Consider the following 27,802-nt stretch of genomic DNA (forward strand, 5'->3'; position numbering starts at 1 on the left):
CATGGAAGTCACTATGTTACTTGATGATTGGGCAAAGGCGGACATGAGAGCACAAGAGCCGGATTTCGACTTCCGTGTAGAGAGTGATGGTGAAGACTTTTCCACCGATGACGAGGTCGGAAGCGAGGGCGCTCAACAATATCAATGACGCGGGAGGGGGGTGAATGGCGAGCACGGCCGACTAAAAAGGTAAGCAATGTAAGAGAACTACGTGGACTTTGATTCCTCAATAAAATTGTGGATACGTAAGCAACTCAACTTAAATTTGAAAAGTTTAACTTTGAAAGTTTAAGTTGAGCTCAAGCCCTTTTCAATTTTTTCCTTTTTCCCCCTATTTCATGTTTTTTTGTTTATGTTCCGGGGACACTTTTAAATTATCACATTGTTGTATACTTGTAGATGTATTGTAAACTGTAATGTATCGTTGTCCGTTACATCTCAAATTCAATAAAATTGATATGATTTTCACCTTATTCGTCTTATTTCAATTTAAATTATCCATTGTCTTGTTCTAATTTATTGTATATGTCCAAATTTCAAATTACATAGCAAAAAAAACTGCCAAAACCGAACCGGAACCGCGAGAACCGTCCGAAAACCGGCGGTTCGGAACCGGAACCGGAACTGCCGGTTTTAGAACCAGAACCGTGAAATAGCCTCACGGTTCGGTTCCGATTCCGCCTTTCTCAAAACCGGAACCGCCGATGACTTCCTAATCTGAACTAAGGAGGGGCTACCTTTTATATAAAAAGCTGAAGATTAATATTTTTAATAGGACCACAATGTAAAATTTCAACAAACATAAATCACATTCATCTGTGTCCATATCTGTTGACTTTACATCAACCATATAGTGGGCGGTGGACTTATTGGCCACTGTCCATGACAAACTAACGATCGAATAGTGAGATACATCGTCACTCTTAAAATAGCTCAAAAAAAAATAAAGTTGCTCCATATCTACGATTTGAAATTATTTCCCATTTTAATTCTACAGTTTGTTGAAAAATCGCCCTTTAGTAGACATAAGATTTAGACATCTATCCTAACTTTCTAACATCAAAATTCAAATTGACTGAGAACTTTGAAACCTATTACCTAGTTATTGTCGTTTGATGCCAAATTTATCACCAGTTGATCGAAATTTCCAATTGCACAATCAGTTTGTCGAATTCCATTTTATCAATACGTGACTCGATTACTTAGCAAACATATGACGAAAACAAGAACGAACAATTTAAACAATAGACTTTTACAAGCCCCTTTTACCATTTTGAGAGATTTCAGAAAAAAATGACTCAATTCGCAGGCCTTTCGAAATTTGAGATTAAATCCGCTGACCTTTTGGAATATGAGAACGTGGATTTAAAAAATTTATCTATTTTTTTTCTTATTATTTCTCAAACAATATTTACCAAATGACCAAAGAACCCCTAATATTTTCAATATTTTTCACCACATATTATATTAACTGGATGATGATTTAAAAATTGTGTCAATGATCTTTTTTCTGGTATGCTCTATTTTCGATCCCTTGATTGTAGGGGATTGATTTCTTTCCAACAATTTCTAGTGTTCATGAAAGATGGTACTGAAATACGAGTATTAATTAGCTGTATTTAAAATTTGATGAATAGGAGCGCAATGCACTCAAATTTTATTTCCTTAAAGAGGGGCCCCACCCACCCACCCACCCTCCCTCCCGAGTTAAAGAGGCGTATCACATTCACATCCAAAATCTTTTCTCCTTTCTTCTCCAATAATACAAGCATTTAATCCAACCTAAATTTTCATAAGCTCTGTCTCTTTCTTCTTACCGAACCTTCCCTTTCGACCCCAAATCTTCATAAATTCAAGCGGCGGGCTGCCTTAAATGCAGTTGTAGTGTGGAGTAATTATTAACGATTATGATGAACATGTTCAATATCTCCGATGACCCAAAACCCATCCCACTTATATAAATACTACTAATAATGGATCTCTCTCCCACGAAGAGCCCTCCACCACCACTCTCCCACTCCCACACCAGCTTCCCCATCATCGCCGTCGCCGTCATCGGCATCCTCGCCACCGCCATCCTCCTCGTCAGCTACTACATATTCGTCATCAAATGCTGCCTCACCTGGCACCGCATCGATCTCCTCCACCGCTTCTCCTTCTCCCGCCGCCGCCCCCCCTCCCAGGATCATCCCCACTCCTCCCCCGCCGACACCCGCGGCCTCGACCACGCCGCCATCCGATCAATCCCCATCTTCAAATTCATTCAAACCCACGCCAAATCATCCGACTGCGCGGTTTGCTTGAACGAATTTCAGCAAGGAGAGAAGCTCCGTCAGATTCCCAATTGCTGCCACGTGTTCCACATCGATTGCATCGACATCTGGCTTCAAAACAACGCCAACTGCCCGCTCTGCCGGATCAGCATCTCGGCCCGGCCCGAGATACTCCTCCCCATTGGCCCTGATCCGGATCCCTTCCCCGGCAGAGACGAGGATTACGTGGTTATCGAGATAGGCACGTCCTCGTCTCTGCCGGGGATCCAACAGGACGAGCTTGCTCCTCCGAGGAAAAAGGTACAAAAAAAGAGCCATGTATCGAGCATGGGAGATGAGTGCATCGACAGTAGGCGGGGGAGGGCGGTGGTGCAGCCGATGCGGCGGTCTTTCTCAATGGATTCGGCAGCTGACAGCCAGCTTTATTTAGCTGTTCAAGAAATTATTCAACGCCACGGCCACGTTAATAATAATGAATTAAACCAACATGAAGCTTGCAGCAGCACCAGACTTAAAAAATCATTTTTTTCATTTGGTCAGGGAAGATGCTCCAGAACTGCAGTTCAGGTTCAGCCACTTGCCTTGGACCCAAGAGCCTAGTTTTTTTTTTTTTTAATATTATTTGTGTTTCTGTTTTTTTTTTTGTGGTTATTTTAGGCAATAGAAGTGTAGAGATTAATTAGATATTTTAGAGTGGTACAGAATGGTGGTTGTCATATAGCAGTGAAAAAGTTTTCAAGATTTGCATAGATAGATGGACGAAAGAGATGGCTTTTGCAATTTTGGATTATTTGGTAGCATTACAAATTGGATGGCTTAATGATGATGGATGGACCACCAATATCTAATTTTGACATTAAGCCATTATTGTAATAATCATTGCTATAACAAGTTCCTTTTGCTTTCCCTCACTTTTCCTCCTTTTTAATTTTCAATAATTGCGATGATTCATTACCTAATGATGTCTCTCCTATTTTAATTTCCCACCTTGAAAATCTCCTATTTTAATGTCCCTCCTAATATGAAAATTGTTTGGAGCTTCATTGTTAAATCTCCGGTTTTGAGTTCCCGATGTTTGACAATATAACTGTGTCTAAACATTTTGTGATAAAAATAATGTTAATATGTAGTAATAGTAATACTCGCGAAAGCAGGCTGAATTTTTTTTAAAATGAAAAAAAAAAGTGAACTTTTGCAGACGGCATCGACTGAATTATTTTACGCACGCTAAACATATTATTAGGTGTATTTGTATTTCCATGACAACGTTTGTTTTCCACTTATTTTATTTTTATTAATTACTATAATAGTATTTTATATTTAGACATTCTTACCATCTATCACTATATATTCAAATTAATTAAGATTTGATTTTTAAAATTTAAATACAAGTCAAATCTAATCTAATGGAGTACTATATTTTTAAATTTCTCTATTGGGATTTCTTATCGTATGGATTTTATATGATTCATATATATTTGGAATCAGCGTCTCTTGTTCTGCCGTTATTTTTTTTATTTTTAATATTCAAAATTCTCATACCTGTCTATTTAAATTTTCCTTTCTCGGTATTAGATAAGATTATTTTTAGTTAAGAAATTCAGGTGGATATTTTTAGAATGTTTGTGGATCAAACTTATTCTGATACTGATCAATAAGAAGAAATTCAATGCATTTAATGATACTTAATTAATTAAAAAGTTTTTGTTCGATAAAACTGTTTAATAAAATGTGAAGTACATATATATTATCTCGGTCACACTCACATTAAAATTGTGCATTTTTACCTTTTTAATTTGTTGCAATCAAGAGTATTAAGTATTCAGAATACAATTTGTCTCTTTTCTCTTCTCATTCATTCCATCTAAAATTTTGTATTATTGAAGAAAGATATCATTTTGAGATAAATGGCGTATTTTGTAATGGAAGAAAAGACACCTGGTAAATAATACTAATGCGTCATTGCAGGTTATGTTTTTATTGTAAATATGTGAGATTGTAATATAAGAAATGAGTGACTTTTTATCAGAAAAATTTGCACAATTTTGACGCATACTCTTTATAGTGACTGTTGTCCATTCTTAATTAACAAAAAATTGAGTACATCCTCCGTCCATAAAAAATAGACAATTTAACCATTTTTGGCTATCTATCAAAATTAGACTAATTCTAAAAAGTTTTAAACCATTACTAACCATATATATAATTATAAATGTGGACTCCACGATCCACTAACACTACTTCCACCATATTTTCCCTTTCTCTCCAATTTACCAATTATACATTAAAACTTGTGTCATTTACAACTTTATCTATTTTTTTTAGACAGAGGGAATATATACAAATTTATCATACACTAAAAAAATTTAGTTTAATTGAGGTTGAGCCTGTTGATAGAGGACCCCTACTTACCCAAAATCGAGCAGAGGCATTGCAAAATGACAGATTACCTAACTAGACAAAATAAAAGATGCATTTACTTATTTCAAGGTTTTCCAGCCTGGAGAATAACTACTGGGTGTTGAAAAAACACTCTCCATAAATCAGCTACCAAACTAGATTAGAAAATAGTAGTATTTGCAAAAAAGTTCTTTTTGCACTTAGCTGTCTAATTGATTTGATAACTGTATCACTCATTTGAACTTACATAAGCTAATGATTCCAAACCATGTATATGTCTGCACTATACACAATCATTTGGATGTGGCTTCCTTATTTGTTTTTCATTATTTTCTTGAATTGAGTGTATATATTCCTTTCCTTGTTTCGGTTACTATTCGTTCATATCAATACAATTTCCCTCCTATCAATACAATTTCCCTCCAATTCTCTACATTTGATGTAAGGAAATGTTCAACAAGCTAAATCACCGGCATGAGTAATTTTAAAATGAAATCAGATTGGAAGGAAATTCATCCACACATCTCCCCAATAATCATAACCCCTCCACTCTTTCATTTTCATTCTACACTCCAGCAAAATCATCAAAGGCAAGGTTGGACTTAACTGATTCAGTTTTAACAGTCAATGACAATTTATACTGATTTTAGTGAGAGACATAGCCTTATACTGTATCCCTAAAGAAAGTCTTCAACTTTGCCCTGTCGTATGGGAAGGATTGACTTTAAGTCACATAGGATATAGTACCTACTTCAAATCATACGTACTTCTTAATTTGATAACTCAAAACTTGTTCCTGTAACAAACATGCACAAAACAAATAGGAGTTCCAACTCCCAAAAAGATGGAACAAACATAAAATTATTTCCAGATAGTAATTTTCGAAGCAGTGTAGCACTCGAATCTTACATATTCAATGCCAAAAGTGGATTGACTAATATACAGCATCTGCAACCAGTGTGTACGATTTCAAATATCGCCATAAGAAGAAAACCCATAATTTAAGGCTCTAGTTATCCTAATCTGAATTATATATCCAAATCATCATCAGGGTCCTCATCTGAATCAGGCATCTCGTCATCTGAATCATGAAAATAGATTATCTCCCCCCTGCCAGAATCTTCCTTCTCAAAACAAGTTTGTTCACTGTCACCTTTGCTCTCATTTAGAGATTTCCTACCATCATATATTTGAATGTTTTTGCCATCACCTGTGAAGCAAAACCTTATGGTTACTGTAAAAATAAAAAAAAAACTTGAAGCCTTAACAGATTCACCTTCCCCTAGTTTTATGAAGCTAAGTCTAATAAAGGAATGACATTACGAATCAGTTACAAATTCAAGATGAATCAGTACCTTGGTGCTCAAATGGAAGGACCACTTTTGCTCGGTCATTTCGCTCCTTTTCAGACAACTGTAAATTGAACTGGACCTGAAAAGAGAAACCCTTTATTTTTCATATGAGCATATACAAATCAATTGTATTATTCCTGAGTTATACGCTGGCCTGTATTTGTAATCTGTATGAGTACATTATTACTAGCTAATTAGTAAAGGCAACTTCATGGACATCGTGCCAAGGGTACTGTATAATAATATCTAAGCGAAAAACAATCGACTTACCTTAGGCACAAGGCTTTGAGAAATTACTTCGCCTTCTGTAGAAAAGGGTGTAAAATTGATGGTTGAATTCTCAACATTGAGCTCTTCAACCTAACAGAAAATAGCTCTTTGTAGTTTAAGTACCATAGAGATTAGAGATTGGAAGTGCTCAAATATCTAAAATAAAACACATATGCTGATATATGATTTGGGGGGGGGGGGGTGTTTACCATAGTTTTAACAAGCCCATTTCGACATTTAACGTGCACACTGAATTTTCCTCTTTTCAAGTTATTTTGCATCAAGGAGAGGCTCGCAGAATTTCCACTCAGTCCATCCATAGGTTGAACCGCTACAGTAGCCTTCATAGATGATATATACTCAAGAGCAGCAGTAGCCCGGGTCTCATGAAGATCCGAATGTATTAACCAGAATAAGCTAGAAACTTGGCCTTGTAATAAAAAAATAAAAAAGTTAGAAGGTATTTGTGTTGGATTATGATCAAGCAAGTGAAGCAACAAGGAATGAAAATAAGGCCATGCAACACAGGAATCAATTTACTCAAGTACCAATAGCTTGTCTCAAAAAAAAAACCTAACACATTTCTCCCTTGTTAGCTGTCACCCTGAATCTGTTAGTGCAAACAAAACTACAACATATCATCATTCCATCATGAATAACACAAAGGATCACCTTTGCATTCCAAATGATGATGTTACAACTCATGTAGGGTGAGTACTTGCGCTCCAAAATAAAGGTAAGACCACCTTTCACTTGCATCACGCCACCAACTGCCTTACACACTCACCTAACCCCCACCTGAAAAATTAAGCCTTCTAATTCTAGTGAATTTTGGTTTTCCTGGAGTTACAGGGTTACATTTAATAGTTCAAATATGCTGTTATGGTGTAGAAGTTTAAAGTATAAAGAAGTTATCATGGAATTAGTACTGATAGTATTTTAGCTTTGTTTGATCACAACATTTGCAAACCTGCCGTCTTAGTTTCCATTACATCATAGAATAGAGACAATAATGCGGCTCAGCATATTTCACAGAGACAAATTCTGAAATTTGTGAAACAAAATAACAAATAAAGAAGATTGCTTGAGATGAAGTTTACTAATTACAAGCAATGGTTATTATAGAGATTTTATGGATATGTGATTAAACTCTTATACAAAATTAGTTTTTTTTCGAACCTATGCTTTATGAGTGTAAATTTGCTCCAACTTGAAAATTAAATTAACTAGTGCTATAAACACAACTGATTCATGCAGGACACACAAACATCAGTATAGATCAAATTGATTGTTCTAATTAGTTACAAAGGAGAAAATTAGATACCATGACTCCTAAGTTCACTTAAGAGTGATGCAACTGACGAAACTGATGCATGTCTTAGCATCTCACTAACCTGATAACAGAATCACAAGCAAGTCCAAAATTTCAAACATAAGTTAGTGGGCAATATCATGTTGATTAACTGATATTCTTATATTTACATGAGAGGAAATCCTCCTGGGCTCCCACCCAACTTGTTTCTGCACCTCATCTTAAGGCAAACAATTCCAAATGAATGAAATCAAGAAAATGCTCTACTATATATGTGAAACTCTTTTACCATCTTAGGGTATCACAGTTGGTTGAGTAAGAGATCTCAATGTTGAAAAGGAATTTGATTTGAAAACGTTACTCTGACATGATGGCTGCAATACATTATAGAACCAAAATATTGCATTTTTCTGTCCATTGATACATGTCAAAAGTTGTTCTATATGCATAAAATTTCAGCATTACAAAGCTATTCCATTCCATTATCCATATTTACAAATTATTTCCCAAATTCTGAACAATAACAATTATTGAACAAAGAACCAAATTACCGAATCTATGGCAACCATGAACCTTCCTTTCCCATCTACCGACAATTCTGCCACACCAAATCGAACAACATCTTGTTATAGCATGAAGCAGCTGTTTACATTACTCCTTAGAAAAACAGCAAATACATAGTCATGCAGTATGAATACCTTTTCCGCGATGAAGAATCAATGAAAATAGCTCATCCAAATCATTTTTACACAATTTAACTGTCACTGAAGATCCAAGAGAGTCGTTGGCAATTCTCCCACTATTCGCGAGCTTGCTCTTCCAACCCAACGGATCCGTATAACAGTCCAAAACCTTAAACCTTTCTCAGTACTAAAAATGGACAGCACAACCTTATCAATAATTCATCGAATTCCCAAATTATAGATAACTACATGGGAAAATGTGTCAAAATTTAAACCATGTACTTGCAGAGACGTTGTATCCTTTGCTCTTCAACAATTGTTCATAGTACAAAGGACTCCGCGAAAACGCAACCAACACAATGCCACTGCCAAAACAGGAAATCGAGCAATTGTACAATCTCAGGACGAGGAACAAATTGCAAATGACACGCATATGCATAGGATTAATAATGAATCAAAGAGATCATTATTAGGTTCGGAGTGACCTTGATTGAGATTTTTGGGAGTGAATGAAGGAGGAAAGCTGAGAGAGGATGTGATCGAAGACAAAGAAACCTAAGGAGCAGGTGATTGTGTGGTTGATGGTGAGAGCGGGGGCATGCTCCCCTTCTAAGCCGCCGTCTCGCAGCGTCCTGCAAATCCATTCCGCCATGTTCCGCGGCCGCAGAAGCTGGAGACAGTTTGCTAAAATGGAAAGTTTAAACCCTGGTTTGAGGGTTTAAAGCGTCTACAGCGAAATCGAGGAAGGGGAATTATATCACACAGAAATTAGAAACGAGGTGTAGTTTGTAATCATCAAAGAATGATGCTGTATTTCATAGAAGCTTTAAATGACGCAAAACGCATTTTGCATTTTTTCAATAGCACCTTTGGGTAGGCACTCTTCACAAGCCCAAAAACTTTTCAAAATTGCACAGAAGGCCATAATTGTTTCGTATTTCGGAATTGAGAAAGTGAAAGAATGAATTGAAAACGTGAACACTACTCGCTGAGGAATTCGAATATTTGATTAAAAAAAATCAATACTAATTCTAAGACATGAGGAAAAAAAATTCAAGAGAGATTTGATAAAGGTCTAGATTTCATACCTAGCTCATTCACGACTCAAAATCATAACTGATTACTCTTTTATGGGCTGGTTAAGGTTCATGATTCTGCCGCACTGAAACCGATGATTTTGAAGCGAAATCTACGATTTTTGTTGTGATACCGTGTTGTTAAAAAAGTAATTTATTTAATCTTGATAAAATCAAAAGAACAAGAAAAAAGATACTTGATTTGTCCGCAATTAGGAGCCTTATTTTGCCGATTTAGTATGTCCGTGACTAAGAGTTCAAATTCATTTATCAAATTATGTACACTAATTCAAAGTTCATTCTTCCATTATGACTTTTCTAAGACACTTCCTTGAATTAAACAAGCGTAACATGCCTAGCAAAACATATACTCCGTACAATGCTACTTTTCACTATGATATTAGAATTTGTGTCATTCTTGTTTCTGAAGTATTCTTTGGATCCACCTCACATCTATGCTTCTCCTTTGATATTGTTTTCCTCTTGGGAGAAGATTGGTGCCTTAGAATCTTCAGTCTCTTTCCTTATTGATTCATCATGTTGTTTACCCCACAAAAGCAAATATAGTCCAATTACTACAACACCACCACCGATTATGCTGCAAAAACAGAGCTAATCACTTAGTACTACTATAATAGACATGATTAGATTAAAATTTTGAGAGCAGATAAAACTCTGACCTTCCAATATATAGGTTTTCACCAAGAACAAAATATGAGAGAAGCGCAACTAGCACTGTGGAAAGGGGATTAAAGAGAGTGACGAAGACCGGTCCCTTCGTTTCCATGCACCACAGCTGCACATAGGTCACCATGCCCGAAATGACTACTCCCTGCTCCATTACACTAGAAGATGTCACGTACTATAATAATCATCGAGGAATAATTGGCAAAATAATAGAGCCTTACACCATATAAGGTAGACCAGAGATCAATGTCGAAGCCAATAGTCCATGCAGATCGTTTATGTTGTACGATGGCCGTGTATAGAGCAGACTGCGCTGCTCCAACAGCATTCATCCATGTTGTTAGAGACAGCTGCGCTGGATACCGTTTCAAAGTATATGCCTGCATGATGTACCAAATGGACCATGTTATGCAGCTTGCAACTACAAGAAGTGAGCCTTTCAACCATTTCTCTTGAACAACTGATGTGATTCCATTTATATGAATGAGTGCATCTCCTATTTTCCTGAGCGAAGCTCCTTTGTACAATGTCATCGTCATCACACCTGCCAACGACACCCCTGTACCTAGGATTTTCGCGATCCCACGGGGGCTACGGATGTTTACAACCTCCAGTCTGCCCATAAATCAATCCGTGTTGGGCCGTATTAATTTCAACATCACACATATATATGTTAAAGGTATTTACCTGAGTATAATTGCTAGTATGAATGTCAAGGAAGCTATGGTATTGACCATACATGCCAGCAGTGTTGGAGATGTGTACTTCAAACTTGTGAAATACATGTTTAGAGTTAAACTCACCCTGCAGCAATCACGGCGAACAATTTAATTATGGTTATTATATATTCTTCAACGGATTAATCTGACATTTTGATCCGCACCCGAGTAGAGAAAGTACGAAAATCTCAACGAATATAGCCTTTGTCAGCTTTGGCCTTGTTTTTCTGCACAACAAAACCAAAAAAAATGTAATCCATCCGAGAATTGTGAATGCATGAATAGAGTTCTGTACCTCTCCATAAAATAGGCGAAAGGCAGCATAACAAGAGTGGCTACGATGTGCCTATACGTGACATAGACGGAGGGATCCATCCCATGGTTGAAGGAAGCTTCAGTGATGATATACATCACAGTATAGCCTATCTGAGACAGAACCATGAGCATGTGAGGCTTGAAGGACACCAAGGAGGCCATGGCTAGTCTTGTCTTTTACTTGCCTCATATCGTATCATACGCACTATACATATAACAAGAGCCAAGAGGGGGAAAGAATAAAAGGGTTTCGATTCCTGTTGCATATTGCAGTTGGCATCCTGTTCCGTGTGATGTAAGAATATTATGGTGAAATGAGATGTGCTCCCTTTTTTTAAGATTTTTGCAAGGGAACAATATGTGCGTGACTATTAAACAGATTTTCAGTTGGGTATATAAAGTTTATTCTTTGGAGTGTGGGATTCTTCTTCCTATGTAGTTATAGTTGTTATCAAATTTCGTTTTCTCTGTTTGTTGCTCACATGATTCTCATTCAATGCTAGCTAACCGTTGCAATCACAATATTTCCAAATAATATCTATATCAAACAATATTGCAACATCATAATGGCTTTTTTTTTTTATAAATTAACTTCATATATTTATATCATATATATGAAGGAGGAAATTACAAATCAACTCCTATAACAAGGAGGAAAGACAAATTACGCCACCCAGGGTTCGAACTCGAGACCTCCAGGATGGACGCGGTATCCAGCACCCTTTACCGCTAGGCCAAGGGGCTTGGATTTGCAACATCATAATGGCTCAAAATCTGAAATTGAGCGAACTGATACACATATTCTTTCTTAAACTTCTTTTTGACACTATTGCACCCTCATTTCTTATCGACAACATTATTGAAATATTTAAAAGATCATAGAAAGTATACTAATACTATATTACAGGTACTCCACACACATATATAGAGTTGTGATCATATGATAACCCCTAAATATCGTAATAACCCTATAACCAAATCTGAATCACACATATTTTCTAATCTTGTGGTTGAGATTCAAACTTAGATTTACTTCATAAAAAAAAGGTGCGGGGGTAAATATGTCATTTCCCTCATTTAAATTTCTGAATTTCGCTCCATTCTTTCTCTCTTTCTCAGTTCGAATCTTTCCTATTCTCCGCGATTTGGTTTCAGATTTCCATACTTTGGCGGCCCGGGAAGATTTCTTCCGAGAAGGGTTCGACGCGGTCGGGCGTCCCAGCCACACGACGCTGCAGAAATGTACTGCAGCAATCCGTCAGCTTGCGCCTGGACAAACAGCCGACATGTTCGACGAATACCTCCACATCAGAGACACCACTGGGCGCATGTGCTTGCTCAAATTCTGCAAAGGCGTCCGGGCAGCCTTTACCGACGAACTTCTCCGGAGGGCAAGCACGACCGATTGTCAGTTCCTCCTCGACCTGCACGAACAAGTGCACGGATTCCCCGTGATGCTTGGCAGTGTCGATTGCATGCACTGGCAATGGAAGAATTGCCTGGTGGCTTGGAGGGGTCCTACACAAGCGGCCACAAAGGCACCCACCCAACCGTTGTACTCGAGGCCGTTGCCGACTACCGGCTTTAGATCTGGCACGCGTACTTCGGGGTCCCTGGCTCGAACAACGACATAAACATGCTCCACAAGTCCGACCTCTTTACCGAAGTTTTGGATGGTAAAGCGCCGGCCATCAACTTCGTCGCCAACAACCGGCTGTATAAAATGGGGTACTATCTCGCCGACGACATCTACCCGAAGTGGCCGACCTTCGTGAAGACATGCAACAGGCATGCGAACCTAAAGCAGGCTCTTTTTGCGCAGAAGCAGGAGGCTGCTCGCAAGGATGTGGAGAGGGCGTTCGGGGTTCTCCAAGCGCGCTTCAACATCATCAAAGCTCCGGCTCGTTCGTGGTTCATGGAGAGCATGGTCGACATCATGTATACGTGCATAATCTTGCACAACATGATTGTCCAAGACGAAGGACCCGAGACGGGAAATTGGTTCGACCCCGAATCCCCCGGAAGCTCAACCGCAAGTAGTCCGCCGCGAAGTGGAGCGCATCCGTCAATACAAGAACGGTTGTCTATTCGGGCAAGGACACGCGACTCTAGCGCCCACGTCCAACTCCAAGAGGATCTAATTGAGCACATTTGGGAAAACTTTGGTAGAGAAAATTAAATTATGTCATTTTTATTTTTTTAAGATTTTATTTATGTCCATTTTCTATTTTTTGAATTTTAATGTTGTTTTAATTTTAATAAAGTGTGTTTGTTTTAATTGAATTGGGTTGGAAAAAAAAATAAAAATGAAATTTAATGAATAGTAATTTAAGGGACGGAATAAGGAACGGTTAAGTGACGCAGCGTTGCAGGTTCCGTCCCTTAGTTAAGGGATAGAGGAATAAAGTACAGTGGGGCCCTCAAATAGTAGTTTAAGGGATGGAAGAATAAAGTACAGTGGGGCCCTCAAATAGCAGTTTAAGGGACGGTGGGGGGACATCGTAGTGGATGCTCTAATAATTCTTATGTTCGTGTGAAGAAGTTCATATTCTCCGGAGTCGTGCAAAAACACAACAATGGCATATCATTACTTGTCAGGTAATTAACAGCGTCCAACTACTTGTCTTAGAGTATCTCCAATGGCGGCGTCGGCACCGGCACGCAGATTTTTCGCCGACGCCGGTGCTGACGCCGAACCATTGCAGCCGGCGTCGGTGAAATCGGCGTCAAAATCGGCGTGCCCACGCCGATTCTTGGGCTGACGCCGATTCTCACGCCGATCCGCACGACGCCATTGTAGGCCCCGGATCGGCTTCATACCGGCGTCAGATTTTTAATTTTTTTTTAATTTTTCGAAGAGTTGTGGGAGCGGAGGATTGCAAGACGTTAGTTTTTATTTAAAATTATTTAATTTTTTTAAATGTACTTTTTAATTTAAATGAAAATAGTACGTTTTCGCGTATATGTGTAGTATATTTAATTCCGTATTTTGTGTGATTGTTAATTGTTTGTTTTTCATAATTGAGTGATGTGGTTGGGCTATTGCATGTCCAGATGATGTGGTAGGAGGATTTTAGTGCTGATGATGTGGCAGTGACAAGGTTATGAGAGGGCTATTGTATGTCCAGAACCACTGGAGATGCTCTTATAGCCAGTTTCGATAAAAGGAATTATAAAAACAAAACAAAGTATAAAGTTGATCAAATTCACATGCTAAACCACATGATTGCATATTAGAATGCAAACAATTCATGCACAAAAAATTAAATCCTAACCGAAATTGTTTGCAACTTCTGTACATGATGTAGAACTTGACCAAGAATCTTCTACTATCTTTGCAAAACTAGGTTATGATCTAATATGTACAGATTTGCCTCTATCCCTTCGGGGGTGTTATTAAATTTCTTAGTTCCTTTCTTCTTTTCATCTTAATGAAACAATATTGTTTTAATCATAATTGAAAATGTCATTTTATACATCAGTGCGACAATCATAAAAAAACTTAAAAACTTATTTATTCATTATCTATTTTATTTTCAAATCTTATAAAACTGATCATTGATCATACTTCATAAATTTAAAATAATTATATTAAATAAATATTTTCTCCTTTCATTTCAATAGTTTATTTCCTTTTTAAGATGCTCAATTTCATAAAGTATAGTATTCTATTAAAATGAAAATTCAATAATAAGAAGCACACTCCAACTAACTATCTACAATATGTTATTGTGGCTCTCTAAGACTAAGTTATTCTATATCACCCACGATTAATTCAATAATAATAGACCAATTATGACCCATAATATCTCTCCACTCATACTTTATCAATTAAAACTAATTCCTCTACACAATTATAACAAATTTAGATTCACTCTTATTTTGTTAACATCGACACGACACCTACTGAAAAGAGAAATATTAAATTAAACTTTTATGCATATATGTCACTAAGATATTAGAGCATCCGCAACGGTGGCATCCGTCGCCACGGCCGTCCGCGCCGCTGGCACGGACACTACCCGCTGCCGCTGCGCTCGCGCCGTGCCAGCGAGCAGCTGACGTGGCGCGCTGGGATTCGTCAACGGCATAACCGTTGTGTTTAAATTTTTTTTTAATTAAAAAATCGTTTTTTAATTAAAAAAACCGATAAAAAAATTCACTTCCCAAAAAAATATATCCGTTTATAACCGTTTTTTCCACTTTTTAATTTTTTTTCATTTTTTTACCCCAAAAATACACACTTTCATCTATAAATACCCCCAATTTCACTCCCAAAAATTCACATCAAACTACACAATTCTCATCTTCATTCTCTCATATCCATTTTCATCTTCAATCTCTCATATCCATTTTCATCTTCATTCTCTCATACCATACAACATCACTATGTCCGGCCAAGACGATAACCCTACGGGCTCCCACGGTTGGAACCCCGAATGGTTCGATTCACAACCGTTTCCTAGTCTGGAAACGGACTATTCTGCCCCTCCTCTCACCCAAGATTTGGGCGTTCCGGGTGGCTACCGGCCATACCCGGTCGACGAGCAAGGTGCCTCCGATGGGCGATACGGGTGGACACCGGAGCCTAGGCCTCCCGTCCCTTCCCAAACTCCGACTCCTCCATCTCGCGCCGGTGTCCGCACACCGTACTCATCGGCGGAGATGGATAGATTGTTCAAGGCGTACTTGGAAATCTCCGAAGATGCGGTGGTTGGCACGAACCAATCCGGCGATCACTTTTGGTGGCGCGTCTCTCGGCGGTACAATGCAAACCGGCCGCCGGGAACGATCGAGCGCAACGAGAGTATGGTGCGCAACTGCATCGGCCGAGCCAACGACGAAATTGGCAAGTTCAATGGCTATTTCCTCCAGGAGTCGCGGAATGCCGGGAGCGTCCGGAGCGAGGTCGACATCATCACTGCGGCGTTGAGCACCTACCAATCCATGAACGGTAAGTCGTTCAAGTACCTAAATGTTTGGCAGGAAACGAGGACGCACCCGAAGTATCTGGGAGGCGTAACATCCTCCTCTAGCGGCTCCTCCAAACGGTCACGGTCGGCATCCCTATCCGACGCCGGCGAACAAGTGGCTAGCCAACTCGCCGAAGCTAACTTGGGTAGCCCCGACGCCGGACCAAGCAGTTCCCGACGCCGACCGCAAGGAAGGAAGAAGGCGGCGGCCGAACGCCGTCGCACCACGACTCCATCTGCCCCCGCCCCCGAACCCGCACCCTATGTTCCACCTCCACCCCCGAACAACTCGTTGTGTGCCCTTTTGGCCCAACTCAATATGGCCGATAGGTCAACTATGACCCCCACGCAACTTCAAACGCACGAGGACATGATATTGGGTCTCAAAAAACAATTGGGGTTGGTGCCGCCGGATGCGTAGTCTTCCTCGGGTAATATTAGCCAATAATCATGTAATTTTTAATTTTTAGGAGTTTAATTATGTAATTTTTAATTTTTAGTTTTTTTATTATGTAATTTTTAATTTTTATGATTTTAATTATGTAATTTTTAATTTTTAGGATTTTAATTATGTCTTTTTTATTTTATTTGTAATTTGTAATATTTATTGTGGTTTTTTAATGAATTTTAGTATTATAGAAATGTTTTTGTGTAATTGAATTTTAAATTAATTGTGCTCGTCCTTGCGGAAGAGCACGGCTGTGGATGTTGTGCTCTTGCAAAAGAGCAGACAGAAAAAGTGGGGTCGGGCCCACAACCGTGCCGCTGGCAAGAGCACGGTTGTGGATGCTCTTAAGATAAGAAGGAAAGGTGGGAGTAATTTGAGTTTAAGAGCGAACACATGAATGGTGAATTTCAAGCGAGCGATGGATTTGAACTGAGTGATTTATTCTTAGTTCACTTGGATTAAATTAATAATGATAATGTAATAATGAGTTGCGTGAAAAAGTTTCAGTTTAGTTGACAGAGAGAGATGGTCAAGGAATCCGTCGACGTTGCTGGCATACTTGACCTTCTGCATAATAGCATCGCGCGAGTGAAACTGCTTCTTCACCTCAGCATCCATCTTGGTCGTGAAACCTCCTCACACCATCAAGCATACCATCCATGACTTCGGCATTCTTCACGATGTGGAATATCCCGAGCTCCCTCGACGCCCTTCCCACCTCCCTCGCAACCTTGCCCGTTTTGATTTTAAACGGGGAGTATGATTTTCCATTTAAATACTAAAATCTTTCATCGTCCCTAAAGAATATGCACTTTGAATTCGATACAGTATTGTTAGTGAAAAATGAACTCCGCCTTATTAAGACCGGAAAAAAGAAAAGAAAAGAGTGTGTGTTCTTATAAGACGGATGGAGTATATGATAAAAATAAAAATAGAAAATAGAAAATGAAATAATAACTTCTGATATAATTTGTGAATACTTTAATTGATTATTAATATTCTCTTACGCTACTGGCCACACTTCATTTCATCTCGTATACTTAAAGAAAAATCACTACACCTTCGAGCTTTACTTAAGACTTACGGGAAATGATTTTGTAATGTTTTATGTTTTACTATGTTTATGCTTTATACTACTAGTTCTTTCAGTTTATTGTTGAGCATTTTTGCTGGTCCACTCTATCCCTCCGGGTCCATCCACATATTTTTATTTCTGTCCATCCACAAAATTTGTCACATTCCACTAATTCATTTTCATTCACATTTTATTATAAAACTAACTTTTTCAACTCAGTTTTCATTATATTTTTTAAAATTTGTGTCCGATCAAATATGACAAAATTTTAAAGACTGAGGGAGTACTAAATTCCGTGCCATCACAAAATATCAAAACTTTACATAGTGACACTAATAAATACTACTCTCTGTCACATAAGAGTATGCACTTTTAGTTAGACACGAGCTTTAATACATAATTGATAAAGTAAGAGAGAAATTGAAACAAAAAGTAATTAAAATATTATTAGTAGAGATTGAGTCTCACCTCTTTAGAAAGAAAAGAGTTTTCATAAATAGAAAGTGCATAATCTTCTATAAGGAAAAAGTGCAATTTTTTTTATTTTTTATTTTTTGTAACGGAGGGAGTATAAAAATTCATCAAAATTATGTAATCAACTGACCACTGAAATTATGTTGTGGTGACCAACAATGCCAATTCAACACAATCGTGGACTATAATAGTAAGAAGAAAAATAGGAGTATAATTGTTGATTAGTTAAACAGAAAAAGGAAATCTCCTCAACAGACCTTTCAGCATAGCATGAGTGCATCAAACGTATAATTATTTATTCCCCAATCTCGATTTCTTTATTAGTACTTACATGAAAACATAGATTGGAGTACAAAATAAAAAATGATTAACAGCAAATTATGTATAACCTCTCACCTTAATAGGACTACTTGTCAATAGTTTCTATATGATTCGTACAACTTATCAGGCATAACGTACTGCGGGTTGAGGCCTTCCATTTCGATTTTCAAAACTTGGAGCACTAAGTGACCAAATAACCTCCTTGGTGGCTTGGATAGAGGCACAACAAACTCCAACATAAATCTCAATAATACCAAAATTATGAATGCTAGTATTTGATAGTACCTCCTTAATTTCTTCATTTTCTTGAAATTCGAATGTGTGATTGAGGGAGAGAGAGAGAGAGTGAGTGCAATGGTGTGTGATAAACATGAAAACAGATCAACCTCGAACAAGGGCCACAAATTTTAGTGGACTAGCCTGAGGCCGAAGAGAAATTACACTCATTTGGACACGTGAAAGATGGAGATATGCAATGGCTAAATGTTAAAAGATCATTTGACTCGGGGAGATGGATTGGGGACTTTATTTGTAATTAAAAGACAAACTTATTATGGCTAAATGTTTAAAGATCATTTGACTCACGGGTTCAAACCCCGCCACCCGCTGGGAGACTTTCGGCCTTAATCCGCAAACCCGGTCGAGCAGGATTAGTCGAATTCCACCAAAGGCGGATTTGGTACACTTGTGGTCAAACCAAAAAAAAGATCATTTGACTCAGGGAGATGGATTTTAGTGGACTAGCCTTATTGTACCGAAAATACCAAATTTTCGGAATATTGAGATTTTCGGTACAGTATACGTTAAGGTAGCGGTATAAGTTTTCATATACCGCGGTATTACCGCGACATACTAAAATCCGGTATACACCGTAAAAGATAAATATAATTATATACTTATAAAATAGTACTACATCCGTCCCATGCTACTCGCACTTTTCATTTTAGGCCGTAAATTTGGGATTGATTTTTTTGTGTAATTAAAAAAGAATTTTAGGTGTAATGAGATATCACTTAATAAAAGAGCTCTTAACTTAAACTAACATATTAATTAAATGCATTAATTCTAACTTAAATTATAAATAGTGTAAGGACTTTGTGACGAGCCGAAAAGCAAACGTGCGAGTAGCACGGGACGAAGGGAGTATATTTTATGTATTTATAAATTATAAAATCTATTATGAAACATAAATATAATTATATAAAATATATTTAATACTATATACTTATTAAATTATAAAATATAAATAATATTCTAAAAACTCAAGTATTTTATTTTCATTGATATTGAAAGTTAGGTATACCGAAATTCCAGTATAACATACCGAAAATGAGGTGCGGTATCGGTATTGAAATTTGTCATACCAAAGATAAGGTATGCCGAAAACTTTGGTAAGGTATAGGCATGATTTGTTCTCTTACCGAATTTTCGGTACAATATACGGTACGACGGTTTTGGTAAGATATACCGTAGTACCATACCTACTCACACCTAACCGAAATACCACCATCACTATTATAAGGATTAGATTGTTGAAAAAATTAAAATTTTATTCAACTTTTAATTTTATGTTATAATTTTAAAAATTAATTACAAAAACAATGAATTTTAATTTTTTTTCAAATTTTCTACTGAGTCTAGTTTTGATGAACTTGTGTTATATGTGTCATTTAAAAAATGCAACGAAGACAACACTATCCATAAATATTCACTTTTCTAAATCACTTAGCAAATAACGCAACTACCTCTCAATTTGCACGTGTGCAAATCAATAAAATACGTATTAAAATCTCTTACTGTAACAGCTAATTTTGTAGGATGGATTAGAATTTGAAATTATGATTTTTTTTTCCTAATAATTTATCCTATCATAAAAGGGTGAGTATATTAAATTTAATTTGGATATATTATATTTCGGTAATACGTTTAATTTAAGGCTATGGATTTGATTTTATCTAATGGTCTTAGAATTATAAATATATTCCCCCACAACAAGCCACATATCTATCTTCGATTTGTTGATCATCCAGGAGTAATATTGATGGAGTTTAAGAGTAAATGTAAATATCAAGCTATTAGACTTGTTTGGAAAGAACATAAATAAAAAGAGAATAATCAAATCCATAAGATAACATGGCGAGTTTAAGGATTAGGGATAGACTCTCCTTGAGAAGGAAAGTGTAATACCAGATGAGTTGTGAGGCTTTGAACCGACTTGTAGCTTGCAAAATGATTGTTCAATTATACCTATTCCATTCTCACGTAATATTTGTACAAAAATTGGCACCACTGCCAAGCCCTTTTAACTTGGCTTTGGGTTAAAACCTAAACAAAATGAGTGAGACAAACATGCCCAGCATCACATTTAAGAGGAACAGTCACGGCCTAAAATAACACGCACATACAACACTTCACCATGTCTAAGCATCGTTGAACAGGTTGTATTTCATTTGCTCAGATGATTTTGTGCAACCCAATGTTCAAGTCTGAAGATATGGAGATGAGGAGAGGGAGGGTATGGTGCCATGCTGCTTTGAAAACTCGTTTGTGATGAGCTCGTATTGACTGGGATGGTTTGCGAGCATTGTATCTGATGTCAAAGACATGGATTACAGGGTCAGCTGACCCAGATGTTATGTACAAACCATCCGGAGACCAAGCCTGATTAACAAGAGCCGACTGTGAATCACTGCGCTCTTGAGACCACCCAAAGTCATGAATCTCCGTTCGCCTCAATCTGATGTCAAACAGTCTAAGCTGTCTCTCCGGAGTCCTGTCCATGTGAAATGCTCAGTCACATTAGCAGGGTCAAATAAACCAGAGCCAAATAGACTTCCTATTTTGACATTAGCAAAAGAATAACTAAGTAAAATCATTATTGCCTTTGATGTGGTTGACTGTCAAAAATTGCTTGAGCAAAAAAGCTAGTGTCAGACTTTCAAGTGCTAAAGTTTCCATGTTTATCACTTAATTCTGGAAAAATGTCCAGAATATGGCTTGCAAAATTTAAATTTCAAGCAATTCTGATCAAAATTTGAAAACTGAGTGTAGTTTTTCTGTAATTTTTACCTATTTCTTCACCTGCAAAATTGACTTTTGCCTAAACAATTACCTAGCAGACCTCTGGCAAGTTCTCATCCTTACCACTGGAGCAGTACTTTGACACCGTATGATTAAAAGCCTATATGCATGGATTTGTTTGCACCCTAACAACTTTCACTTACAAGGTCAGAAAATTAAAATCCACACAAGCCCATCAGCATTTTCATGTAGAACAGTGTCCAAACTTTCTGTAGGCATATTTGAATCACTAAAGTAAAGGGCTAATCTTGAATCACTCCTTATCAATGACTGTCAGATAGAGATCTACAAAGTTTATACAGCATGACTGAGTTGAACTAATCCAATTGTCTGAGAGTAAGATCTGAAGTACCCTTACCCCTTAAAAGTAGATGATGACCTTAAAATTACCAAGATTGTAGGTATATGAATGGAGTCAATACAGATAGACAACATATCAAGTTACTGATGAAATGGATTACTGAAATGTGGAAGGAACTCTATAAGGCATAAACTTACCCCGTTTGAACCATAAAGAGGTTGAAGTCGCATGGATTTGGTAGAACACTCATGCATTTGCTTTCTATCTGATGTTTATAATCTGCTTTGGAAGTTGTCACATCATACCCGATAATCCGCTTGTCTGCACCAACAGACATCACAATCTTTTTTTGCTGCATTCCAGCAATCCCCATCACGGCAGAGGAGTGAAAAGATTTGTGCAATGTTTTAGGTGTCCATGAGTCTTCTTCGGCTTTCTCAGTCCAAAGAACGACACCATGATCACTTCCACCAGTTACGAACAATTTATTGTCCCATGGCATGAATGCAATGCTGTTGATAATGCCCTTAGTGTGGGGCTTGTCTTCAAGAAAGTGCACACGTGTTCTCTGTCAATTATAATTTTTAAAATAAGGTTAGAATCAATCAAAAATTCAGACTTCCATACAACGTCATGTGAAAACAGTTACAGGTCTCTTGCAGCCCATTCATGGTCAGCAAGCAAGATAACATAATAGCAAAATTAAAGATATACGTACACTATACAAAATGAAAATGAAAATGACAATGAAAATGAAAATAGTGGGATGAAATAAGACGAACACTGAACATAAAAAAACAGCTTCCAGCAGAAAAAAGTATACTAGCAAGATTTGTATCAAATACAAACTACAATAAATTTGAATTAAGATGCTACCTCTTTTCCCTTGTTTAGATTTAAAATTGATATCTGAGAATCACCACCATCTGTACTATAAACTGAAAAAAGTTTTAATCCAAGAGGATGCCATGCTATATCTTCTGGCCATCTCCTTTGCTTGTCAGATAGACAATCAGTACTACTCAAAAGACTTGCACTAGAACTGCAATTTTGTTAAATAAAAGAAAAAAAAGTCAATTTAAAAAACTCAAGCTAGTCAATCACATTGTTTACAAGAGCATAAAAGGATAGGAAATTCTGAAGCAAATACAAAATAAAGTGCAAACAAATTTCAAACATAAAATACAGACCCTCGGTTTTGTACTTGCCACAGGTTGACTACTCCATCCAAGGCACTGCAAAAGCATTGACTAACGAGGTTAAAACTACAGAGGTTGTAAGGGATACATTCTACTATAATGTATGCCACCTTTCAAAACTATGCAGCCCAAAAAAAATGACAAGCCAAATTTTTTGCTATTATGAAATGCCCAGAGCATGTGAAAAACAAGCAATGATCATGCTCATGCCACCGAAAAAAAAATGTTACTCCCTCCGTTACACAGTAATAGAGGCATTTCATTTTGAGCACTCGTTTTGGAAAAATGACAATAAATAGTTAAAGTAGAGAGAGTAAAGTAAGATAGAGAATAGTGTAGAGAAGAGTATTATCTACCCTATTCTCTATCTTACTCTACTATTTCTCTACTTTAACAATTTATTATCATTTTTTCAAAACGAGTGCTCAAAATGAAATGCCTCTATTACTGTGGAACGAAGGGAGTACATGATATTGAACTGTTTGAACAGTAAAACGCATTAAACGAAAAAAAAAGTAATTGTGGAGTACATTTGTATCAGATCAATGAGGTTTAACAATAAAAGAAAATGAAATAAAGGATTAACTTGGCTCGCTCGATGATGTCGTTACAAGTAACTCAGGGAAAAAGAGTAAAATACCAGAATATTTTGTGATCAGTGTTATCAATCTCGTATGGAGGCTTATGGCGGTTCGCCTAAAAACCGCCATAGGGATATGGCGTATTAGTATGGCGGATATGGCAGTCAATAATTAAATAAATAAAATAATACTTATTATTTATACATAATTCAAAAATTGGAAAATAACAAAAATATAACATCTAAAACTCTTAAAACAATTAATAAAGCATAAAATACAGCTCTAACATCCATGTTTCTTGCATAATGCCCCATTCCTAAATGCAGTACACACGCAATGTTGTCAAATGGCGGATATGGCGGTGCTATGACAGCGCCATGTTGCTATGGCATTTCCACCATAGAACGTCATGCCATAGCGCCATGGCGCCGCCATATCCGCTATTTGATAACATTGTTTGTGATCACGTAACATTCTAAAATCAAATGAGCAATTTGGTTTAGTTCATATACTCTATGTGGACCCCAAAATATACCAAGATACACTAAATTAGGTATATAGCCAGCAAAGTGATATAGTATATGATATATTAACTTGAACTAGAACTCTCAACATTCAAACAACAAAAATACGGCACATAATTATTTAATCATTAAAATTTAGGATCTATAAACCATAGAAAAAAATTATGCAAATATCTGTGAACATTAATTCAAGAAGAGATGACAAGAGCATACGCATGGAAATTAACATCATCCTATATCCTTCCTGGCTAAAGCGTTTAAAGTATAAAAGCATACATGCTACATTTTTCCCTACTTGATAATTCTAATAATTCTCATACTAAATAGGGCACTCAATTACCTGGTAGCAAATAATTGATCATTTGTTGGACAGAGAACAAGAGTTCTTTGCTTTCTTTTGTGTTGACTAGGTAAAAGTGTCCCATGCTGACAGCGTACGGTGACAGGTGAAGAGCTTTTGCCAATCAACTTGATTAGATCTTTATGTTCAGTCTCCTCTGTAATTTACAGAAATAGTCAGAAGAACAAGATTATTATAAAAATATGAAAATTATCTAATGATAGCTCAAAATCAATTAACCACTAGGGAAACCAATTTCAAAAGAAAAAGCATACAGAGCATGAGAATTGATCAATGCAAGAGGATTCAGCAGAGAAGACAAACCATGCTTCCTCTTTGTACTTTTTGGTTGTGTTGCGGAATCCAGCTCAGATGATATTTTAGAAGCTTTTTCTCCCTTGGACTTAGCAGGGGTATTGACAAAAGTTGGTGTTGGTAAAGTGAGCAGTGATGCAGAATTACTGGGATGCTTGTTTGCAGATTCCTTTGTCTTGCGTTGGGAAATGTTTGGAGCCACAGAAGGAATTAGAATTTGTGGTCTTGACCGAGTTTGGTCAGGAGAGGAACCTTCGTTTCTATATGGAGGGCTGGATGGTCTTCTGGTAACATTCAGATTATCTCCAGAGGGCTTCACGTCATCCTGGCGTTGAGACTGTTTTTGAGAACTTTCGGGAACCGTCAAAGGACTCTTAGATCTTTCAACATCTAGCTCTTTCCTTCCATTAGTTAATTTTTTTGAAGCATTTGAGGTCTTCTGTCCTCGATGACGCGCCAATTTATTTTGGGTATCCTCTAGCTTCCTCTCTGCTTCATCAAGCTGCATGCACAATTTATAGGGATATTAGTCAACGAATTCTACTTCATGGTAAAAGAGCTATTGTAGAACAACATAGACAAATATAGTACTACTACAAACTTGCAAAAAGAGGGGGGTTGTGTTGGATAGAGTCCCAAGTGCTTGATCTGTTCTTGTTAAATTGTGTTTAGCTACATTCGCAACAAGGCCAAGTTATATAAAGAGTTCAACTTCAAGCAGTGTGAAGGTCCATTAGGGTCAGAATGAATAGGAAAGTTGGTTCGGTTCAAGGTGTTAGTGGCTCTCAAGTCTCAACACAATGAACACATTGAATTCGAAACATTTTGGTTAGGGATTGGAGGAGTATTATGCTGCAGTAAGTAACATGTTCCTCGGAAAACCCCTCCAATTTTACCTTTTTCACTTTTATAATAATAACAGCGATGATAATGGAACTATGTAAGTCTTCTCTACATTATTCTCTATCTTACTTTACTCTCTCTCCACTTTAACTACTATTGTATTAAATACTCCATCATTTTCCCAAAACAAGTGCTTAAAAGAAGCGCCTTGTTATGGTGGGACGGAGGGATTATGTTTTATCAACGAAAAAGCAAAACAAAATCTAAACATAATCCACTTTAGCAGAATATGCCATCTAGTAATAAACATAGCCGCATTAAATCCAGTCTGCCACAGGAGGTATCAGAATCAGATCGAATGCATCCTATGTAAGCAGAGATGTATTCAAGTAACCATACAGAAAACATTGAGAAACATGTGTTGAAATGGTAAAATTCAAGTTACTATCCCACTTAAACCATTGTACAGTGAGAGTGAGTTAGTGAGTTCAACATTAATCCAGACCTACTGTTGAATGGAAGTCTCTTTTGAAAACTTAAGCTGGAGTCTTTAAAAAAACTCACCCTGAGGAATCCTTCTCACACTCAGGCAAGCTACATAATACTGAAGCTTGCCAGGTGGATTGATAATTTCTATAAATCTGGCGCAGTGAGAGAAGTATATAAGTTGAATGCAATCTCTTAAAAAAGTTAAGCTATTTGAAGATATCATCATTTAATATTTTTAACAGCAATCAAGAATACACCTCAATAAGGCCATGGTATCATTAAAGTTCCAGAGAAACGAACATACCTCCTTCAAAATCCACGTACATTTTATTTTCATTGTCCAAAATGTTTCAGTGTGTAGAAATAACTAATTTCCCAACTAACCAACAATATGAGATGAGTTAAACCATGAACAATGCAATTGCAAAGTCAAAAGTGGACCTAAGATCAATCCAAATTCTTAACTACTCTTTCCACAAAAAGAAAAAAGCATATCAACTCCTACCACATTGTCAAATCCGACTCTGCAAGCTCAACCGAAACCAAACAATGATTTTTAATCATATCCCAGAATGGCAGTGAGGTGATCTAAATCAATTTTATGTATCATATATCTCAATTTTTCTAAGGCTGCAATACAACTTATTCCATGCACATGTAACTGTAAAGTTCATAACTAGAAACAGTATGTTCTTTACCTACATTACATTTTCTACATATTTCGTTATCCTTTGATGTACAAATCAGTCCAATGGAAACTACTAATAAAGTACTAATCTTTTGCGAACATCCACAATATCATACTCTTGAAAACGTTAGAGGAACAAAGGAAAACCTGAGCCTTGTAGTAAGTAATGCGCTGGCGCAAGTGGTCAACTTCTTTGGTGCGATGTTCTATCAGGGCCACAATCGCTTCTTCCTGCTCATTTCTGATTTGCTCGTTCATTTCTTCATCATTGTTTTCCTCGTCTTCTTCATCTTGCCAGAGTTTTTGCGCTGTTTCTTGTGGCTCGATTTTGGGCTTCTTCAGAAGGGGATACCCATCCATACTCTCGATTAAGGCGATTATGATTCTTTGTTTGGTTTCTGTTTTAGTGTATCTCTGGATTCTCGGATAAAGCCAGTGAGAGAATTGAGTGAGTGGGAGAATACAGTTTGATATTCAATTTGGAGGATTTGTAGGTAGGATTCAGATTTAGAAGAAAACAAAAAAATGACATGTATGAGTGATTGGGGATTCCTATTAAAACATTTTCCCTATCCGACCTTTGAGTTTTGCGATTGTTCCTGAATAATCGGAAGAAATTGCAATATTGGCACTTTCCGTCTCAGTTCTTTTCAAATCTTGCTGACAAATTTTCACTCTTTTACTGGAAAGTTGATAGCGCGGAAATGATAACAGCAAAAAAAAACGAGTTTTAGCGGTTTCAAAATGGATTGAAACAGCCTTTTTTGGATTTAGATCTTTAAATTTGGTTGTCGATAATAAATAACGTAGTTAAGAAGATAGAGAGATAATGGCATACTAGGCGGCGGCTGCGTGTTGGCGATGGATGGAGACGCGCAGACGGCGAGAGGTGCCAGCGGAGCGAGTTAAGTGAGATGCGATAGACGGCGGTCGACGAGGAAGAATTGGATTAAGGAGAGTGTTTAGCCGGAAATGGAATTAGAGGGAAGGTGAATTATGTCGCAGAGACAAAGGCTTGGCAATGGCGGATGAAGAATAGAAAGCGAAAAAACCTATGGCTATT

General features: G+C 37.3%; 4 protein-coding genes across 8 annotated transcripts; 1 reads left to right on the forward strand and 3 right to left on the reverse strand.

The window, feature by feature from the left end:
• Positions 1–1,743: 1,743 nt before the first annotated feature.
• LOC121809511 (RING-H2 finger protein ATL16-like) lies at positions 1,744–3,184 on the forward strand. Of its 3 annotated transcripts, none has more exons than XM_042210179.1 (2): positions 1,744–2,469; positions 2,536–3,184. In XM_042210179.1, exons 1-2 carry the CDS (start codon positions 1,974–1,976, stop codon positions 2,871–2,873), a joined length of 834 nt encoding a protein of 277 aa, XP_042066113.1. In that variant the 5' UTR covers positions 1,744–1,973; the 3' UTR covers positions 2,874–3,184. The 3 variants fall into 3 exon arrangements, with proteins under 3 accessions (XP_042066113.1, XP_042066114.1, XP_042066112.1); XM_042210180.1 differs by having other exon boundaries at positions 1,744–2,465; positions 2,532–3,184; XM_042210178.1 differs by having other exon boundaries at positions 1,744–3,184.
• A 2,308-nt stretch (positions 3,185–5,492) lies between these two features.
• Positions 5,493–9,186, reverse strand: LOC121806814 (elongator complex protein 5-like). The gene is made up of 9 exons (XM_042206966.1): positions 8,776–9,186; positions 8,566–8,655; positions 8,306–8,466; positions 8,159–8,205; positions 7,620–7,689; positions 6,505–6,725; positions 6,296–6,385; positions 6,029–6,104; positions 5,493–5,883 (listed from the first exon to the last, which is right to left on the reverse strand). The coding sequence occupies exons 1-9, from the start codon at positions 8,940–8,942 to the stop codon at positions 5,702–5,704; spliced, it is 1,104 nt and encodes a 367-aa protein (XP_042062900.1). The 5' UTR covers positions 8,943–9,186; the 3' UTR covers positions 5,493–5,701.
• A 422-nt stretch (positions 9,187–9,608) lies between these two features.
• LOC121806423 (WAT1-related protein At4g08300-like) lies at positions 9,609–11,461 on the reverse strand. Of its 2 annotated transcripts, none has more exons than XM_042206453.1 (6): positions 11,068–11,459; positions 10,937–10,999; positions 10,741–10,857; positions 10,275–10,668; positions 10,047–10,198; positions 9,609–9,964 (listed from the first exon to the last, which is right to left on the reverse strand). In XM_042206453.1, the coding sequence occupies exons 1-6, from the start codon at positions 11,247–11,249 to the stop codon at positions 9,820–9,822; spliced, it is 1,053 nt and encodes a 350-aa protein (XP_042062387.1). In that variant the 5' UTR covers positions 11,250–11,459; the 3' UTR covers positions 9,609–9,819. The 2 variants fall into 2 exon arrangements, 1 of the variants encoding a protein (XP_042062387.1); XR_006051671.1 differs by having other exon boundaries at positions 9,875–9,964; positions 10,047–10,211; positions 11,068–11,461.
• Positions 11,462–20,608: 9,147 nt separating this feature from the next.
• Positions 20,609–27,787, reverse strand: LOC121809300 (protein tipD-like). Of its 2 annotated transcripts, XM_042209860.1 has the most exons (8): positions 27,578–27,787; positions 26,887–27,153; positions 24,729–25,221; positions 24,405–24,561; positions 22,951–22,995; positions 22,637–22,802; positions 21,958–22,328; positions 20,609–21,151 (listed from the first exon to the last, which is right to left on the reverse strand). In XM_042209860.1, exons 2-8 carry the CDS (start codon positions 27,097–27,099, stop codon positions 20,833–20,835), a joined length of 1,764 nt encoding a protein of 587 aa, XP_042065794.1. In that variant the 5' UTR covers positions 27,100–27,153; positions 27,578–27,787; the 3' UTR covers positions 20,609–20,832. The 2 variants fall into 2 exon arrangements, with proteins under 2 accessions (XP_042065794.1, XP_042065793.1); XM_042209859.1 differs by having other exon boundaries at positions 26,887–27,787.
• Between the last annotated feature and the right edge of the window lie 15 nt (positions 27,788–27,802).

Source organism: Salvia splendens, chromosome 6, assembly GCF_004379255.2.
Source record: "Salvia splendens isolate huo1 chromosome 6, SspV2, whole genome shotgun sequence".
In the NCBI taxonomy this organism is placed as follows: Eukaryota; Viridiplantae; Streptophyta; class Magnoliopsida; order Lamiales; family Lamiaceae; genus Salvia; species Salvia splendens.

What these genes read in the sequence shown, in the direction of transcription:
- LOC121809511 (XM_042210178.1), top strand. Translation starts at nt 1,974, where the DNA reads ATGGATCTCTCTCCCACGAAGAGCCCTCCACCACCACTCTCCCACTCC.
- LOC121806814 (XM_042206966.1), bottom strand. Translation starts at nt 8,942, where the DNA reads ATGGCGGAATGGATTTGCAGGACGCTGCGAGACGGCGGCTTAGAAGGG. An exon ending in TCCCAAAAATCTCAATCAAG is followed by an intron (nt 8,656 to 8,775) that starts GTCACTCCGAAC and finishes CTGTTTTGGCAG; the next exon opens with TGGCATTGTGTTGGTTGCGT. An exon ending in TCATGGTTGCCATAGATTCG is followed by an intron (nt 7,690 to 8,158) that starts GTAATTTGGTTC and finishes TTCTGTTATCAG; the next exon opens with GTTAGTGAGATGCTAAGACA.
- LOC121806423 (XM_042206453.1), bottom strand. Translation starts at nt 11,249, where the DNA reads ATGGCCTCCTTGGTGTCCTTCAAGCCTCACATGCTCATGGTTCTGTCT. An exon ending in TTCGTACTTTCTCTACTCGG is followed by an intron (nt 10,858 to 10,936) that starts GTGCGGATCAAA and finishes TGATTGCTGCAG; the next exon opens with GGTGAGTTTAACTCTAAACA. An exon ending in TCTGGTCTACCTTATATGGT is followed by an intron (nt 10,199 to 10,274) that starts GTAAGGCTCTAT and finishes GTAATGGAGCAG; the next exon opens with GGAGTAGTCATTTCGGGCAT.
- LOC121809300 (XM_042209860.1), bottom strand. Translation starts at nt 27,099, where the DNA reads ATGGATGGGTATCCCCTTCTGAAGAAGCCCAAAATCGAGCCACAAGAA. An exon ending in TGGCAAGTACAAAACCGAGG is followed by an intron (nt 22,803 to 22,950) that starts GTCTGTATTTTA and finishes ACAAAATTGCAG; the next exon opens with TTCTAGTGCAAGTCTTTTGA. An exon ending in CTCTTTATGGTTCAAACGGG is followed by an intron (nt 21,152 to 21,957) that starts GTAAGTTTATGC and finishes TCACATGGACAG; the next exon opens with GACTCCGGAGAGACAGCTTA.